Source organism: Ursus maritimus, unplaced genomic scaffold, assembly GCF_017311325.1.
Source record: "Ursus maritimus isolate PB19 unplaced genomic scaffold, ASM1731132v1 scaffold_21, whole genome shotgun sequence".
Classification (NCBI taxonomy): domain Eukaryota; kingdom Metazoa; phylum Chordata; class Mammalia; order Carnivora; family Ursidae; genus Ursus; species Ursus maritimus.
The window spans coordinates 472341-487260 of NW_024424564.1; the positions used below are offsets into that span (position 1 = coordinate 472341).

Below are 14920 nucleotides of genomic sequence, written 5' to 3' on the forward strand. Positions count from 1 at the left end.
CAAAGACAAAAGGGTGCTGCCTGGCTGGCTCAGTCGGTGAGGAACGTGACTGTTGGTATCAGGGGCATGATGAGTTCAAGGCCCATCCTGGGCCTGGAGCCTACTTAAAATAAATTTTTTTTTTTATGTAATAGGTGATAAAATTCAAGGCAAAAAATTATGGGGCCATGGCACCTGGGTGGCACAGTCGGTTGAGAATCAGACTCTTGATTTCGGCTCAGGTGGTGATCTCAGGGTCCTGAGATAGAGCCCCACCTTGGCTCCATGCTCATTGTGGAGTCTGCTTAAGATTCTCTCTCCCAGGGGCGCCTGGGTGGCACAGCGGCTGAGCGTCTGTCTTCGGCTCAGGGCGTGATCCCGGCGTTGTGGGATCCAGCCCACATCCGGCTCTTCCGCTCTGAGCCTGCTTCTTCCTCTCCCACTCCCCCTGCTTGTGTTTCCTCTCTTGCTGGCTGTCTCTCTCTGTCAAATAAATAAATAAAATCTTAAAAAAAAAACAAAAAACAAAAAACGATTCTCTCTCCCTCTACCCTTCTCCCAAAAATAATTAATTAATTATTAATTAATAATTACTAAATAATTAATTAATCTTTAAAAAAATATGGGGCCAAGGAGAGAGTATTACATAATGATAAACAAAGAAAAGATGAAAATATAACCAACATAAATGTGCTTGGCAATATAGGCTCAAAATACATAAATAGTAATAGCTTGGGGCACCTGGCTGACTCAGTCAGTAATCTTGGGGTTGTAAATTTGAGCTCCACATTGTGTATAGAGATTACTTAAAAATAAAATCTTTAGGGATGATTCGGTTGCCCTAACCAACTCTTGATTTTGGCTCAGGTCCTGATCTCAGGGTTGTGTTATCAGCTCGGAGTTGGGCTCCAAGCTCGGCATGGAGTCTGTTTAGGATTCTTTCTCTCTCCCTCCCTCTGTGGTCTCCACCCTCTCGCTTTTTTTTTTTTAATAATTTTTTTTTAAGATTTTATTTATGTATTTGACAGAGAGACAGACAGCAAGAGAGGGAACACAAGCAGGGGGAGTGGGAGAGGAAGAAGCAGGCTGAAGAGGCAGGTTCACAGTGGAAGAGCCCGATGCGGGGCTCGATCCCAGAATGCCAGGACCACGCCCTGAGCCTGAGCCGAAGGCAGATGCTCAGCGACTGCAACACCCAGGCGCCCCTCCACCCTCCCTCTTTTGAATAAGAAAGAGGAGGAGGAAGGGGAGGAGGAGGAAGAGAAGAATTTATAAATAAATAAACAAACAAACAAACAAACAAATAAATAAATAAAATCTTTAGTCCTGCCCCACTCCCACCCCCTGTTGCCCAGGACTTTGTGCAGCACTGGGAGCCCCCAGGGGTAGCAGGACCGAGAGCCCAAGTCTGGCTTTTCCTCTGCCAGGTCCTGGGGCAGCCCTTGGAGGCTGGGAGAGGCAGCCGTCTGTCAGGAAGGCCTAGTCACAGAAGTGACACAGGTGGGTGTTGGTGATCGCCTGTTTCTTCAAAGCCGCTCCATCCAGGTACTTTCAGCAGGTTGAGATACAAGCTCCAGGACCGTGCTACTCAAAGACGGAGTCGTTGACGGAAGCGTCCACATCTCTGGATGCTTGCTAGACATGCTGAGTCACGCGAAATGCAGGGCCTCACCCACACATCCTGACAAGCAGAATCGGAATCTGCTTTTCAGTGAGATCTGCAATGGGATGCAGATTAAACTTGATGACTTATAAATAAATAAATAAATAAATAAATAAATAAATAAATAGTAATAGTTAACTTCATCAAGCACCTTCTTTTTTTTATAATAAATTTTTATTTTGTTATATTAGTCACCATACAGCACATCCCCAGTTTTTGATGTAAAGTTCGATGATTCATTAGTTGCGTATAACACCCAGTGCACCATGCAATACGTGCCCTCCTTACTACCCATCACCGGTCTATCCCATTCCCCCACCCCCTCCCCTCTGAAGCCCTCAGTTTGTTTCTCAGAGTCCATAGTCTCTCGTGCTTCATTCCCCCTTCTGATTACCCCCCCTTCCTTCTTCCCTTCCTTCTCCTACCGATCTTCTCATTTCTTATGTTCCACAGATGAGTGACGCCGTATGATAGTCGTCTTTCTTTGCCTGGCGTATTGCACTTGGCATCACCTCCTCCGGTGCCGTCATCAAGCACCTTCTATGTGCCGGTCATGCTCTACAGACTTCCTATGTATTAATTCATACAAGTCATTACAATTATATGAGAAAGTACTATTATTCTGTTTTACACTTTTTTTTTACACTTATAAAACAGCAATTGATAAATTTAAAACAAAAATAAATACTTACATAGATCTTTTTTTTTTTTTAAGATTTTATTTATTTATCTGACAGAGATAGAGACAGCCAGCGAGAGAGGGAACACAAGCAGGGGGAGTGGGAGAGGAAGAAGCAGGCTCATAGTGGAAGAGCCTGATGTGGGGCTCGATCCCACAACACCGGGATCACGCCCTGAGCCGAAGGCAGACGCTTAACCGCTGTGCCACCCAGGCACCCCTTACATAGCTCTCTTAGAAACAGATGGATCAAGGGGCGCCTGGGTGACTCAATTGGTTAAGCAGCTGACTTCCGGCTCAGGTCATGATCTTGGGGCTCTGGGGTCAAGCCCTGTGCTGAGCCCTGACTTGGGCTCCACCCTCAGCGGGGAGGCTGCTTCTCTGTCTCCCTCTTCCCCTCCCCCTGCTCGTGCTCTCTCTCTCTCTCTCAGATATATAAATAAAATCTTTAAAGACTATGTACTAAGTTACAAAGGAAGTCTTAATGCTACATTTTAATTTTTTAAATTTATTTTTTATTTTTATTTTTTTAACAGAGGAATCCTTTATTTTTTAAAAAAGATTTTATTTATTTATTTAATTGAGGGGGGGAGGAGCAGAGGGAGAGGAACAAGCAGGCTCCCCACTGAGTGCGAAGCCCCACACAGAGCTCAACCCTGAGATCCTAACCTGAGCCAAAATCAAGACTTGGATGCTTGACTGAATGAGCCACCCAGGTGCCCCTTTACTTTTTTTTTTTTTTTTTTAAGTAATCTCTGTGCCCAATGTGGGGCTTGAACTCATGATCCCAAGATCAAGAGTTGTGTGCTCCATGGACTGAGCCAGCCAGGTGCCCCAATGCTACGATTTAAAGAATCAGTATTACACAGCCCATGTTCTATGACTGTAATGCAATAACATGAGAAATAACTACTTAAAGGATAGCTTATTAAATCCCCAAATATCTGGAATCTAAGGACATACTATTAGTATACCTTGGATTAAAAAAGGAGTAAGAGAGGGGCGCCTGGGTGGCTTCGTCGGTTAAGCCTCTGACTCTTGATTTCAGCTCAGATCATGATCTCAGGGTAGTGAGACTGAGCCCTGCATCGGGCTCTAAGCTCAGTGGAGAGTCTGCTTGAGATTCTTTCTCTCCCTCTGCCCCTGCCCCTCTGTGCGAGCGAGGGTGCACACTCTCTCTCTCAAATAAATCTTATTATTTTTTGAAGATTTTACTTATTTATTTGACAGGCAGAGAGAGACAGCCAGCGAGAGAGGGAACACAAGCAGGGGGGGTGGGAGAGGAAGAAGCAGGCTCCCAGCAGAGCAGGGAGCCCGATGTGGGACTCGATTCCAGGACTCTGGGATCATGACCTGAGCCAAAGGCAGATGCTTAACGACTGAGCCACCCAGGAGCCCCTCAAATAAATCTTAAAAAAGAAAAGAAGTAAGAGAAATTATAAAATATTTTAAACTAAATAAAAGTTTGTCAGATTTTCTAAGATACAATTAAAGCTTTAATTAGAGATATAGAATATTAAATACATTTGAAAGAAACAAAAAAATGTTTGGAGACAAATGAAAAAGCACTCAAGAATGCATCAGTTATTAGAACTGGAGATTTTAACATACACTCTCAGAAACTGATGAATCATGCAGATAAATCATAAACTGCAATACAGAAGAACGATATATAGTTAACAAGCTAAATCTATTAGTACACAGAGAAGAAATAAGGATAAAGGGAATAATATAATCAATAAACCAGAGGGGAAACAAAAAGCTCTAGTTAGAATGATAAAGAAAGAAAGAAAGAGAGAAGAAGAAGAAGAAGAAGAAGAAGAAGAAGAAGAAGAAGAAGAAGAAGAAGGAGAAAAAGAAGAAAAAGAAGAAGAAGAAGGGGCACCTGGGTGGCACAGCGGTTAAGCGTCTGCCTTCAGCTCAGGGCGTGATCCCGGCGTTCCAGGATCGAGCCCCACATCAGGCTCCTCCGCTACGAGCCTGCTTCTTCCTCTCCCACTCCCCCTGCTGTGTTCCCTCTCTCGCTGGCTGTCTCTATCTCTGTCAAATAAATAAATAAAATCTTTAAAAAAAAAAAAGAAGAAGAAAATAAGCAAAATATAGAATGAAAATGGGACATAGAAACAACAGATATTTTTTGAAAATAATCACAGCATTATTAATAACCATATACTAGCGAATTTATAAACCTATATGAAATGAATAAATTTCTGGGAAAATATAAATAGCAAAATGGGTCAAGAAGATAGTAAAAACTTAAAAATGCCATCAAGCATTAAAGAAATTAGAATATTAGTCAAAGAGTTTTCTACCCAAAAGTCTAAACCCAGATGATTTTACAGGTATGCTCTATAGACTTTCAAGAACAGTTTACTACTTTATGTGAGTTTTTCAGAAACTAGAAAAATACTGTGCAGATATTTTATTTATTTATTTATTTACTTACTTACTTATTTATTTAAACTAGGCTCTACATCCACCATGGGGTTTGAACTCACAGCTCACAACCCTGAGATCAAGAGTCACATGCTCTTCTGCCTAAGCCAGCCAGGTGCCCCCAGATAATTATTTTTTAATACACTGATTAAGTTAACTGGTATTTTACTTAGAATATTTGTATGTACATACATAAGGGAGATGGGCCAAGAGCATTCATTTCATGCATTTTCATTTTTCAGTTTTATTTATTTATTTATTTTTAAGATTTTATTTATTTATTTGAGACAGAGAGACAGAGAGAGTACAAGCCGGGGAAGGGGCAGAGGAAGAGAGAGAAGCAGACTCCCGACTGAGCAGGGAGCCCCACAGGGGCTCCATCCCAGGACCCCAGGATCATGACCTGAGCTGAAAGCAGAGGCTTAGCCAATTGAGCCACCCAGGTGCCACTCATTATTCAGTTTCAGAACCAAGATAACTGGGGCACCTGGGTGGCTCAGTTGGTTGGGCATCTGCCTTGGGCTCAGGTCATAATCTTTAGGTCTTGGGATCCAGCCCCGAGTGGGGCTCCCTGCTCATCGGGGAGCCTGCTTCTCCCTCTCCCTCCGCCCTTCCTCCCACTCATTCTTTCTCACTCTCAGATAAATGAATGGAATCTTAAAAAAAAAAAAAAAAGGAAAAGAAAAAAAAAGAACCAATATAAATACTATTGCTTGGGTAATATTGTGGTTTGTACTTGGAAATCTTTTTTTTTTTTTTTAATTTATTTATGTGACATAGAGAGAGAGCACAAGCAGGGGGAGCAACAGGCAGAGGGAGAAACAGGCTCCCTGCTGAGCAAGGAACCCAATGTGGGGCTCAATCCCAGGACCCAGGATCATGACCTGAGCCAAAGGCAGACTCTTAACCAACTGAACGACCCAGGTGTCCCTCAGAAATCTTTTTTTAATGTTCTTATTAGTTCTAATTGTGTATGTATTTTTGTTCATTTTTTGCATAATTACTCACAGGGGTTTTATATTATATGAAACTTACTATACCTTTTACTTCTTCTATGTATTTATTTGACAAGATCCAGTTCAAATGATACTGTGTGTAAAATACCTCCCTTGAAACTTTCTCCCCTAAAAATAACTAAAAACAAATGCCCATTTTTACTGTGTAGTGCTAGTATTTTTTTAGCATTACAAATCTACTACTATCAACAAATAAAATAGTACTTGAACAACTGAATATATGCATGCTGTGGTAAAGCAGAGTGAGACTAAGGGGGATTAGGAAAGAGGGATTACAGGGCGCCTGGGTGGCTGGGCCAGTTAACTGACTGCCTTCACCTCAGGTCGTAATCCCGGGGTCCTGTGATTGAGTCCTGCATCCGGCTCCCTGCTCCATGGGGAGTCTGCTTGTCCCTCTGCCTCTCTCTGTCTCTCATGAATTAATAAATAAAATCTTTTTTAAAAGTTAAAAAAAATAGGAAGGAGGGATGACAAAAGGGAATGAGGAAATGTTCCTGGGTGGTGGATAAATTATTATTTTGATCGTGGTTATGGTTATATATGTAAGTCAAAAGTCATCAAATTGTAGACTTTAAATACATGCAGTTTATTGTATATTGATTATATCTCAACCATATCTCAATAAATAGGTGGGGAAGAAAATCTTTAGAAATATCCAGATCACAAACCATAAGAAGTGTAAAGTTGATTAATTAGATTACACCAAAATTAAGGACATCTGTTCGAATAACAATATTGACAGAGGTAATGATGAAAGTTGTGAAAAGATATTTGCAATGTCTAAAATGAACAAAGGACTAATATCTAAACTATACAATAAACTGATGAAAATCAATGTAAAAATATGGGAATCCCTATAGAAAAACTGGCAAAGGAAACAGAGACAGTTTATAAAAGAGAAAACCAAAAGTAAGAAAAAATTTGAGAAGATGCTCAAACATACTAATAATTAAAGAAATGCAAGGAGATATTTTAAATTCATGGCAAATGGGAAAATTGGCAACTTGAATAAAGTAAAGTGCTGGTGTGGAAGTTGAGATATAGAAATCCCACCGTTGATGGTGTGACATTCCAGAGAGCTTGGAGCTCAAAATGCACAAGAAATTATCACAGAACTAAAGGAGAAATGTCCACATGCAGCATCACTTGTGGTAGTGGGAAGCTGAAGGCACTTACTGGAGTAGCAAAGAAATAAAGCATAGGGGGGCGCCTGGGTGGCACAGCGGTTAAGTGTCTGCTTTTGGCTCAGGGCGTGATCCCGGCGTTATGGGATCGAGCCCCACATCAGGCTCTTCCGCTATGAGCCTGCTTCTTCCTCTCCCACTGCCCCTGCTGTGTTCCCTCTCTCGCTGGCTGTCTCTATCTCTGTCGAATAAATAAATAAAATCTTAAAAAAAAAAAAAAAAGAAAGCATAGGGATTCACATAGAATATCTTGCAGCAGTTAGGAGCAAAGGACTAGAAAGCCATGAGGTCAAAGAAAGTTTTATTTATTTGTTTATTTATTTATTTATACTTTTTAAAGATTTATTTATTTATTTGTCAGAGAGAGAGAGCACGGGCGCATGAATGGGGGGGGGGAGGCAGGGAGAGGGAGCAGCAGGCTCCCTGCTGAGCAAGGAGCCCGATGTGGGGCTCAATCCCAGGACCCTGGGATCATGACCTGAGCCAAAGGCAGATGCTTAATTGACTGAGCCCCCCAGGTGCCCCGGAAGTTTTTGTTTTTTTTTTTAATTTTTAAGGTGGTAGATATTACGGAACATTTGTATGCTAATGGGAATGATCTAGTAGAAAACTTGATAATATAGGAGAAAGGGAATAATACAGGAGAAAGGGAAGAAGGAAGAGACTAAGGTATAGAACTGGAAGGTGGGGGTGAGAGATGGAAATGGGAGGGGACAGTTGGCTTAAATAGCAGCAAGAATGATTCATTGTAACAAGATGGAAGTCCGAGTATGTAATGGAGGAGGGAAGTAAATCGGCCAGATTGGTGGTAGAAAGATAACTATGTTTTCTTTTGATTACTTTTATTTTCACAGTAAAGTAAGAACCAGTCATCAGCTAAGAGTAAATTCAGATAAGGGATTCTAGATAACTTCTGAGAGCTTTTGTCAATAAAGCCTCCCTTTCTTCATTTATACATTGAGGGCAGAACCCAACACAGATGGTCCCTTAGGTGTCCGCTTTAAAACAGTGTTCATATCTCTGATGTTTAGCGTAATGTCTCTCTATGTCTAAGAATGTATACCAGCAAACACACCTTGGGATCTAGTTGGAGAGGGGAAAAGTGGGGTTGTCGATAATAGGAATAAATACAGCTAGCATTCATTGAATGCTTTTTTTTTTTTAGATTTTATTTATTGGGGTGCCTGGGTGGCTCAGTTGGTTAACCATCTTCCCTCCGCTGGGGTCATGATCCCAGGGTCCTGGTATTGAGGCCCAGGTCCAGCTCCCTGCTCAGCAGGAGTCTGCTTCTCCCTCTCCCTCTGCCCCCTGCCTCGTGCCTGCTTTCTTTCTCTCTCAAATAAATTAAATCTTTTAAAAATATATGTTATGTATCTGCTTGAGAGAGGGAGAAAGAATCTGAAGCGGACTCCACTCTGAGCCTGACCGCGAGCTGGATCCCACCACCAGGAAATCCTGACTGGGGAGGAATCCAAGAGTCGGTGGCTTAGCTGACTGAGCCACCCAGGTGCCCCTCATGGAACGCTTCTTAAAGGACCAGCATGACACTGTAATTAAGAGCTCTACTTAGCCTTTTCTCATTGCATTCTAACAACCTTGTAGATAGATACAACTGTTTCACAAAGAAACTAAGGAGGGTTTTCTCTTTCACAACCAGAGCCTTGAACATTAGGTGGGTGCTTAATAAAAGGAAAGGCCACTTAAAATGCCCGTAGCTCAGTCAGCTGATGAGAACTCGCTTCTGAGCCGATGAAGCTCCAGGCTCCGTGACAGAAGAAATCTACGCAAAACCCTGCGCTCCCTCTCCTGATCCACTGTTACCAGATGGGTGACCTCGGAGGATTCACACACTTCCAGTTCTGTAAAATGGAGTGATGTTGCCTACCTCACATGTTTATGTTAAGTGAAACATTATCTAAGTTTGAGGAAACGTTTGCAAATGAAGTGATATATGTATGTATATGTTAATGTTTCCCTGTTGCTATTACTATTATGACTGTTATGCAAGTGTCCGGGGCAAGGCCAACGCCTGAGGGCAAAGGTAAGTCTCCAGTAGAGAATGGGCGCTCCAGGTGCATATCAATACAGAGCAAGTTTATAAAGAATTTCAGCCGGCAATCTTGGCTCAGTAAGGCGAGAAATTTTTCTTCATCAAGGGTTTGGGTCTTTGGCTTGAAACTTGGGAAAATAATTAGGCTCTCTGGACGAGATCCAGATTGCCAATTTTAGGAATCTGAAGTGCGACGCTCTGTGGGGCTTCACTGCCGCCCGTTGGGCACCAGGGGGCGCCCATCGGATCCGGCCGGAGGCTGGCAGGGTTTGGGGCAGCCACTCGCCGTGCGCCCGACCGCCTGCGGCCAGGATCCGGGAGCTGGTGCTAGAGGTGCCAGAGGTCCGTGCCGTTCGTGGACGCAGTCTCTAGTGCCCTCTTTACGTCCCCCTTCCCAGCGCGAGCCCGGGCTGGGAAGGCGCCCGAGAAGATGTGAACGCCTGTAGTGGGGACCGTCTTGCCGGTGTGGGTCCGCATTAAAGAGGCGGGAACTCCGGCCGCCCCGACGGCGCGGTGCCTCCAGTGTGGAAGGAGAGGCAGCTGTTCTCCCAGGCGGCCGTGGGGGGCAGCAGAGGGGACCGCGACAGGTGCGGGAGCCCCTCCCGGGGTGGAAATGAAAAGGCGGGCTTCGGGACTGTTCCCAGGCTGCAAACCACCCCCGCCCCCGCCCCCCCAGCCAAATCCCCCGGAGAGGCCGGGCCGGCGCCGGGTCTGGAGGAGGAAGCGGCCGGAGACAGTGCGATTTCACGCGGTCTCTGGGGCTCGGGTTCCTCGGCAGGGTAGATGAATTATGGGGTTTCGAGGGGCTTCCGGGGAAACTGAGGTGGCCTGAGCGTGAGGCAAACACCTTCCTCCTAAAACACACACAGAAAAAAATATTCAGAGAGAAAATCCCCCAAGTGACCCAACCGGCTAGGGAAGTTGAGTGATTTGGTTAATGGGCGAGGCCAACTTTCAGGGGGCCGGGCTTCGAAGCGCTCTCCCCACCCCCAGTACCTTTTCCCTTTGGAGGCATTTGGGGGCGTTTGGAATCCTGGCCTCCCCTTAGCTCCCGCAGAAAGGTTGCGGTGAGACCCGTGCTCGCTGTGCGGGGCCCAAGCGGGCACGCACTGCGGCGTGGGGCGCGCTCGCGGCGGCCAGTCGGCGGCTCCAGCCAGCTCCACGCCAGCCTCGCGCCGGAGGGGGCGCGGCCGTGACTCACCCCCTCCCCCTGCGCTCCCTCCTTCGCCCTCTCACAGACATACACCCCTCCCCTGCTATCCCGCCCCGGACTCTGGCTCCGGCTCCGATTGCAGTTTGCAACGTCCTCTGCCGCCGCTCCCGAGTCGCTGGCGGCTCAGGTGGCTCCGCTTCGATGTCCTAGTCCAGGGGCCCCCCCGGGCCGGATTCGGCGGGGCTGCCGTCGCCCTCCGCGGGAGCCATGAGGGCGAAGGCGGCTCTGCAGGTGCTGGGCTTCCTTCTCAACCTGGCCGGGGGCTCCGAGGTGGGCAACTCCCAGGCAGGTAAGCGGCGCGGGAGCACCGGCCGTCTCGGGACCCGGGATCCCGAACCGAGAGCGCGGAATCCTGGAGGGCAGGGGCGGCTCCGCTGGGGCCACCTAGGCAGGGACCGTCAGGTTCGGGTTCTCGGCGCGGTCCGGGCGGGGTCGGACCTGATCACACTCCCCCGCACACACAACCCTCCGCCGCGCGTCCCCGGCCTTCTGATTTGTCTCTCTCTCGAGGGGACTGACGCCGAGAGAGATCACACTTCCGAGGGGCCCTGTAGGGAGGGGAGCTGGGACCTCCGTTCTGTAAACGTGAGGAGATGATCGGAGGTGGAGGTCTTGGAGAAGGGGGTGGGGGCTCTCAGTCTGTTCCCCAACCCCACCCCTCGGGTTTCAGCACCTCCAGTTTCGTTGTTTTGCCGACAGGGCGGAGCTATGGAAGGGTTGGAGGGGGTTGTTGTTCTCCGCGTTTGGAAAAACAAGATTGGCACCTCCTCTTCCGTGAGTGCCCTGGGAAGGGCTGAGACTAACCAAAGGGCCAAGTACAGGTGACATCAGGGTGAGAGACCACGCAGAGGCTGACCTCCCTCTTTTCCTGAAAATAATAAAGCTGGCTGGTCCCTGACTTGACCAACCTCTCTTTGTCAAGACCCAGATCAATCCCATTAATATTTATTGAGCATCTACTATGGACAAGGCTCTGGGCCAGGAGCTGTAGGGTCAAGGACTTCCAACCTGTGTTTCTCAGTTTGTCTTTTCCCTCCCTATCCTGAGACCCAACAGGGCATCTCTCCCACCTTCTGAGCTTCCTGTCCTGGAGGTCCTTCCTAAGCCCAGCTTCTCCCCCACCTACGTTCTGTTTATTGTTGGACTCTGTCTCTTGGAGTCTGGACAAGAGTCACATTGCTCATCTGTTCCTCCAACTCCCATACCATCTGAGCCCACCCCCTTGGGGTGTCTCTGGGACCATGAACACCTGAGGGTGCTAGTGTTGCTTGACTTGGAGGAATCCTGTTGATCTCTTCCCCTCCCTCAGACCTCAGCTTGGGGTTTGGCACAGCCAGGGCCTCTTCCCCAGAGTGGGAGTGGGAGAAACACCTGTGCTTCCCCCACAGTTGCTGGGCCTAAATTTAGACCTGGGATCTTGAATGTGAAACTCCCAGCTGGTGGAGGGCGGGGGTCTGGGGACTGGAGTGGGAGGGACCAAATAGAATGACTGCATCAGGGTCCCATCCAGACCCTTGGAATCTTCAACCAGGAACCCAGGAGTCCCAGATCCTGGCCACCTTCCCTGAGGGAGACAGGAGGCAGGCATGGTTGGGTTTCTTTACCCTTTATCTGGATCCTGCAGCCTCTGGGCATCCGGCCCTGTCTCAGTCCTTCTATAGTCCCTTTGTCCTGGCTGTGATGGGGGTGGGGGATATTGGAGAGGAGGCCTCTGGTTGAGGAGGGGCTGAAGATTCCTGGTCTGACCCACCCCACTGCTCTCTACCAAAGGAGTGCCCAGGCCCCTCCCTAGGCCCCTGGTGCCTGGGTACAGCAGGGATTTTTCCCTTCCCCCTGCCCTGCTCCCCAAGCTGCCCGTTCCTCCTTAGAGGTGGTTTTCATGTTTTTTTCCTGAGCAGGCCCTTTGCTCCCTGTTTGTGTAATATGGACTTTACCCTCAGGGTGGCAGAGAACTGGGACCTCTAACACTGTAGCCTTCCAGACACAGACACAGAGTCTGCACAAACACATAAAGGCAGGTGGGATGGATGGGGCCACCTGAACTATTTCCTTATAAGGAAACCCAAGGACAGAACCAGTATAGATTTCTGGGCCAGTGGGGGAGCTGGGTACACACTTATCTGTGTGCGTGTGTGTGTGACACACGCATGTACACACACATCACATACATACCCCACTGCTCTGTGCAGAAATCTTGGCTCCTCCCTTATCTGGGGAGAACGATTGGCACCTTAACTTGGAAGAGGGGGTGTACTGCCAGGAAGGGGCTGTTCCCTAAATGACTAACCTTCCTAGTTTCTTTCATTTTAACCCAAGGACCCTAGAGTTCCCAGGCTCCTCTGGGAGCTCCCAGCCCGTTTACCCCTCTGCTGGGTCTAGCCCACCCCCTTCCTTCCCATTGTGGGAAGCAATAGGGAATGGGAGCCCTCAAAGGTCAAGTGGTCAGACTAGGGGTGTATCTAGGAGGAGGGGTTGGGGCCTCATTGACCTCCCTTCCTCCGTTCCCACTCCCGCCCTCCTGCTAAGCTGCCAGCGCCTCCGGGAAGGGTGGTTGGAACAGGTGGTATCTACCCCCCACCATCCTCACAGTCTGTCAGTGAGCCAGAGCAAAGAGACGGGTCGGGCTTCAGGGGCCAAGATTTCCCATAGCCCCTGTATCCTCCATACCTACAAGGTCAAGTGAACCCCCAAGACTGGCACGCCTCATGAGGATTGCCATGTTGGAAAGCTTTTTAATGAATCTTTTGACAATGAAATGGGGTGAAAGGCTTAGAATGGGGGGAATCCTCTGCTGTTTCCCTCCAGGCGACTGTGTATTTGCTGGAAAGTGTGATTCTGAGGAGCTGGGGTGTATTGGGATAGGGGAAGGGAAAGGGAAGCCAGAGTTTAGGAAGGGGGGGTGTGGGGTAGGCAACCAGCTCCTTATCTTTCAGCTTTAAAGACAAAGCTCACATTGACCCCCTCTCCCCACCAGAGCTCCCCCTCTCGTGAGGTCACTTGTCTGAGCCCAAGCCTTGAGGGTGGAGGGGGGCGGTGCTACTGAGGACAGGGTGTCTCGGGACAGGGTGGAGCAGACCCTCCTCCTAGACAGAATTGCTGCATTGTGGGCTGAACTGTGGCCCTGGGCACTGCCCCCACCCTCTGCCCCCATCCCACCCTCAGTAGACACAATAGGGGCTGTGTGCTCGCCCCAAAGAGATATTTATTCCAGGACCTAGAGAGAGGCAGGATGGGGGTAGAGAAGTAAGTACCCTGGTCAGAGAGGGGGAAGGGAAGAGGAGGGTAACCAAGTTGTGGTCCTTTTCTAACCTCTCTAGGGAGGGAGAGAAAACCCTACATCCTCTTTGATTAACTCCTTAGCACCCAAAGTCATACCTGAAAGAGGCATGGAGGCGGCTGTGGTGGAAAACCTTTGCACCTGCCTGTTCGGAGAGATGGTGAGGGGATTCCAGAGAGGATCTCAGTCCAACATAGGCCTTTTTTCTCTAGGGATGACGGTTGGAGGAGGCTGCTTCTTGATCTTGTTGAATGTTCCTGTAGGAGGGCAACCGAGGGGATGATTTTGGGGGACCAGGCCAAAAACTTGGGTCCAGCTGTCTGACATTCTCACCCCCACTTTGAGCAGTGTGTCCTGGGACTCTGAATGGGCTGAGCGTGACGGGTGATGCCGAGAACCAGTACCAGACCTTGTATAAGCTCTACGAGAGGTGCGAGGTGGTGATGGGGAACCTCGAGATTGTGCTCACAGGACACAACGCCGACCTCTCCTTCCTGCAGGTTAGAGTGCCTGACTCCCTACCGCAACCTCTTCCCCCTTCAGCCTCCCCACAGAAGCCCCCTTCCCTTCCTCAGGGCTACCCTCTGCTGGAGTCAGCATTCCTCAAACTCTGCAGTTCGCAAGACCCACACCTGTGTGTTTATGGGGATGGTGGCTGGAATCGGACCTCTGGTCTGGTGTCTGTAGCCAGGGATGCACAGGGGCTGGCAAGGAGAAGCGGGCAGGGGTGGGATAGTGGTCTGCACCAGAAGCCAATGGAGAGGGGCACCTAGGAAGATGAGGAGGGGGCCAAGGACCCTCCTGGCATGAGGAGCTCTGAGAGGGAAAGGGTAAGAGATTAGAATTCCTCAGTCACTTCTGCCACCTGTCTTCCTTGGCAGAAGGGACACAGCAGTGTGACACCAGCTACTCCCTACTCCATGGTGGGAATTAGAATTAGAGGGGTTAGGGATTCCTTAATGAGGGGAGTGAGGCTTTTTGCCCTGTCATCCCTCCCACTGACATGATCTGTTCCATCACAGTGGATCCGAGAAGTGACTGGCTATGTCCTCGTGGCCATGAATGAGTTCTCTACGCTGCCACTGCCCAACCTCCGGGTGGTGCGGGGCACTCAGGTGTACGATGGGAAGTTTGCCGTCTTTGTCATGCTGAACTATCACACCAACTCCAGCCACGCTCTGCGCCAGCTCCGTTTTACTCAGCTCACTGGTCAGTGCCCGCCGATTCCTTCTAGTCTGGCCCCTCCGCCAACCTGCAGACAGGTGCCTCCTCGATGATAACCCAAGACTGCTCACTAAGTGCCCCCTTCGTGGGGCCACCACCTTGACCAATGCGCTAAAGGTCCACGACTCCCCAGGGCGAGGGTCCTCATCCCGCGGGGCTGGAGTTGGAGCCGGATCTCTTACCCACTCCTCTGTCTTTA

The 14920-nt window shown here is 48.5% G+C and overlaps 1 protein-coding gene across 1 annotated transcript; it reads left to right on the top strand.

The window, feature by feature from the left end:
* The first annotated feature begins 10427 nt into the window (after positions 1-10427).
* Positions 10428-14888, top strand: LOC121104378 (receptor tyrosine-protein kinase erbB-3-like). The gene is made up of 3 exons (XM_040637123.1): positions 10428-10509; positions 13846-13997; positions 14520-14888. Exons 1-3 carry the CDS (start codon positions 10428-10430, stop codon positions 14772-14774), a joined length of 489 nt encoding a protein of 162 aa, XP_040493057.1. The 3' UTR covers positions 14775-14888.
* Positions 14889-14920: the final 32 nt, after the last annotated feature.